Source organism: Branchiostoma floridae, chromosome 16, assembly GCF_000003815.2.
Source record: "Branchiostoma floridae strain S238N-H82 chromosome 16, Bfl_VNyyK, whole genome shotgun sequence".
Classification (NCBI taxonomy): Eukaryota; Metazoa; Chordata; class Leptocardii; order Amphioxiformes; family Branchiostomatidae; genus Branchiostoma; species Branchiostoma floridae.
Genome location: NC_049994.1, coordinates 329,050 through 333,209, shown reverse-complemented (window position 1 = coordinate 333,209; position 4,160 = coordinate 329,050). Strand labels below are relative to the sequence as shown.

Here is a 4,160-nt window from a genome sequence, read left to right as displayed (position 1 = left end):
CCACATACATGTGCACGTGCTTGTGCAATGTATAGTTGTATATGTATACATGTAATGTTTATATGCATATAGGCAATTGATACATTTCATATTTGCACACATTCGTATAGAGCGTTGTAACAGACATATCGTTAAAATTAAGTTGGATCAGCAACTCTTGTTTATAGCCCCTGATGTTCCCGTTCCCAGGGCAGGGGAGAACTTCACTGTCACCCTTCAGAAGAACCTGGATCACTGGACCTCCTCTTCACCGGTACAGTATCTTACTTAGACTTAGACTTTCTATCTTACTTTTTATTCACAATGAGACGGAAAGCAGACCCTGCTTATCGAGGTCTGCTCCTCATGTACACAAACAGAATAAGGACACACATACATGGCTACAAAACGCTGAATAACAAAGTCAAGAGATAATGATAACGACATGAAATAAAAAAAAAACAAGAAATCAAATAACAAAGTGACGTGTAGCTGGTATACAAACTTAGAAGTAATCAAATAAGTTTATAAGTCAACTAAAACAACAAGACTTAGACTTAGTAGCTCCCACGTACAGTATCACTTAGTTACAATCACAGGTGACATCAGGAGTATAGAACATTTGGTGACACTAGTCTCCACGCAGACCCTACGGGGCCATAAGATAGTATCAAAGATGGCTAAGGAGTATAGCCGGCCAAAGGCTTCTAGACCGGCTTCACTCCTCTGCTAGCATTTGATACTATCTTATGCTACCGTAGGACCTGCTTGGAGATTACGTCACACTACAAAAACACAATGGTTGACAAATGGTCAACACAAGCTACAACATAGGAATGTATGATAAATTTTAGAATTCAACTAAAACGATACAGAATAACAAACGTGAATCTTCATACAATCACGCGGGGCTACACGTGACAGTATTTTCCCTTCTATTGCGATATTTTATGTATCTGCCTACATGTATTTTTGTAACATGACAGTTTTTAAATCTATAGAAAAATTTGCATGTGGTATCAAGCCTGCTAAAATCAGCTGTACTCAATTCAATACGAATGAACAAAATACACCTCAGTCACTTCATTTAGCATAGGTTACGTATCTAACAGTTTATGACAGTGGATTGTATGCAAACCGATCTCTTACACTCTTTTTCTAACAGGGAATGTTCACCATCAACATGCGGGAGGGGGAAGAGGGGGAGTTTAAACAGTTGGCCATGATCAAAGACATGGGTGAACCGTCCCTGACTCTCTACTCCACCAACATCACTGTCCCACATCCCATGGGGTGAGTAATGGACAATCCCTATCCTCAATCATCTACTCGATGTGCCTTGTTTTCTAGCCTCTCCCAGGCTCCTCAGGTCGCTGGAAAAATAGTAGATAGAAAGTCGCCAAAAAGACAGAAAACACGTCAGAGGAGTTGGCTGGCTGAGGAGTACAGTTTGCGACCTTAGCCAACCAACCCCTCTGGTGTGTTTTCTGACAGTTTAGCCACTTACTTTCTACCATATGCATTTTCCAGCCACCTGGGGAGCCTGGTAGAGGCTACATTTTTTTCCATATATTCGGTTCGTATTCTAAAGTGCCCTTTGTAGACTATGCTTCTTGTAAATTCTACCTTTGGGGTCTACATGGAGACTAAGTTATGACGTTAACGTTAAATTCAGATTAAGTGATGTTAAAGCTAAATCCGACGTTAACGTTCTCTAGCCTTACTACCATTAAACATGTTGGTTTGATTATATATACATGTATGAATGACATCCGCGCGCGCATCGATGGGTTACATTTGTCCGTTTTTATGTCAAACTGCAGAATTTTCAAATACTGGAGTAACCTATATCAGCTCTTATACCATAAGTTTGAAACTATGTCCCATCGACTCGTTATCCCTACAATTAACATAACCTACTTTTGAAACTGACAACGGATATAGGAGATCCCACGGATTAAGGTGACCTAGTGTAATCTCCAAGCAGAGCCTACGGTATCATAAGATAGTACCAAAAGCTATCAGAGGAGTGAAGCCGACCTAGGAGTGTGCATACGCCCGTTTGACTCCCCTTGGCCGGCTATACTCCTTGGCCAGCTTTGATACTATCTTATGACACAATAGGATCTGCTTGGAAATTAGAACTGGTGTTAGGCCACAGCAAGTAAATTGTATGGATGACATCGTCTGTAGACTGCAAAAATAGTGCGATAGGGCGAAAAAAAAAACAAGATGGGTGAAAAAAAAAAGATGACTGCAGTTTCAAAAATAGGCACCATAACGTTGTGATGGCTGTTGTAAAAAGAATTAAAGGGACAAAACATGGTATCAGAGCCAACAAGGCACCCATCCCTGTATCTAAGACATGTAATGGTGTGGTAAAAGTGACACTAGTGTGGCATCACAAACAAAGTTGGTAACCACACTCATGGCTTCCATATTGGTGTCACTTTTACAACTATCCAACAAGTTTTCTACAACTACAGTCCTGGGTACCTCGCAAGTGTCACTTCTACAAGTACAATTATTAGGCTACAACACAATATATTTGCCCATTTTGGTGCTTTAACGTCATGTTGACCATTCCTGCAGAAGATAAACATCCTTGTTTTTTTCTGAAATCAGGCGAAAATTAATGCGCGCGCTGATGTCATCCATAAACTTTACTTGCTGTGGCCTTACATTGGGATTAAGAAACAAGGAACTCCTTGAAACTGAAAGGGAAAATCTTTGTGTCCGCAGACATGGCATGGCGACCCTCCAGGCTGTGTACGTCACCAAGAACCCCCAGGCTCCCGCCATGTTCTATGAGTGCGCTGATGTCCACATCATGCCCAGGCCATAGTCCAACATGGTCAAGAGAATGCAATAACAACAGAAGGAAAAAAGCATATTGATTGCTCTATATTTCGCATTGATGTTATAAGAGTAAGCGCTGTAGATGATGCCACAAATCATCCATGAATTAATTTGAAAGTTCATCTGTTTTAGTAAAAGTCATTCTGGATCAGAACAGAAATGTTACTTCCAACGCAGAAATTGGACTCCTCAACTTTTCGACTGACTAGCTCCAGTCCGTTTCAAAGCAAGCCACCACGTCTGTGACGCCACGCTATGCAGATAGAACACGTAACTAGTTGAGCAGTTTATCATGCAAAAAATCCATGCCCCCCCCCCCTGTATGTATGTATTCCATGATTTATCACTGATATTGTCAAACTTTTTTGTGTGCAGAATTGTAATAAACTGCTGATCACGAGCAAATTTACTTGTAGCCATTTTCGCTAAAAGTAAATCAAAGCACAGTTCGTGAAAGGGTTCTTCCACATTCGTCGTGCGAAAACTTTACGACAGAAGCTTGGCGGCATACCTAAAACAGTCGTTGCTTTGTCGTGTAGCTAGATCTTTTTCTAGCAAAAAAGGTTAACGTTGCCTTCCCAATGTCTGTTTTGTCAAACCTGCTATAAAAAACACGGAGGCGAGTGTGAACCTACCATTTATCATAGCTTCACTACATGTACAGAGGACTCTCGTAATGCCATGTAAATAGTTTCTGAATAATAATTTAGACTTCCAAGTCACTAAAAAACCAAATTCACCCGATGTTTCGATGAGCTTCTCTCACCTTTCTCAGGGCAATACTGACTGGTTCACTTTGTACTGCAGCTATAGGTGTCGCTGCTCACAAATGCAGTCGCAAACGTGAAGTATTTGCAAAACACATAGCATAGATAACAAAGTTATTACAATGCACTTACAAACGTATATCCGTATCTGTAGGCATTCCCCATTTGGTTGTGTACAAAGACCCTCGTTGTCCTTTTGATATATTCGAACAATGCCGAGACATACATTATCAATATTTCATATAACTTGACCAAAATTGATATCAAGCTCTCACGATACGACGGGATCATGTAGCCCAAAACGCCCATTTTGAAATCAAGTCAATTTTAATTTTTTTCTGAAAGCCTCTACCAGGCTCCCCAGGTCGCTGGAAAAATAGTAGAAATTGGCTAAATAGGCAGAAAACACGCCAGAGAAGTTGGTTGGCCGAGGAGTACAGTTTGCGACAAACTGTACTCCTCAGCCAACCAACTCCGCTGGTCACGGTGTTTTCCGTCTATATTATATATAGCTATTTAGCCAATTTCTACTATTCTTCCAGCGAGCTGGGAGCT

At 40.8% G+C, this 4,160-nt stretch overlaps 1 protein-coding gene across 3 annotated transcripts in view; it reads left to right on the top strand.

Annotated features, from left to right (window-relative positions):
* LOC118403138 overlaps positions 1-3,244 on the top strand; it is a 7,190-nt gene extending 3,946 nt beyond the window's left edge. The window contains exons 3-5 of one of the 3 annotated variants that reach the window (XM_035801636.1): positions 190-253; positions 1,145-1,272; positions 2,722-3,244. In XM_035801636.1, coding sequence (XP_035657529.1) covers positions 190-253; positions 1,145-1,272; positions 2,722-2,824 — 295 coding nt within the window. In that variant the 3' untranslated portion in view covers positions 2,825-3,244. The remainder of the gene's footprint in view (positions 1-189; positions 254-1,144; positions 1,273-2,721) is intronic. The other 2 variants (XM_035801638.1, XM_035801637.1) reach the window with 2 other exon arrangements.
* The last annotated feature ends 916 nt before the right edge of the window (positions 3,245-4,160 follow it).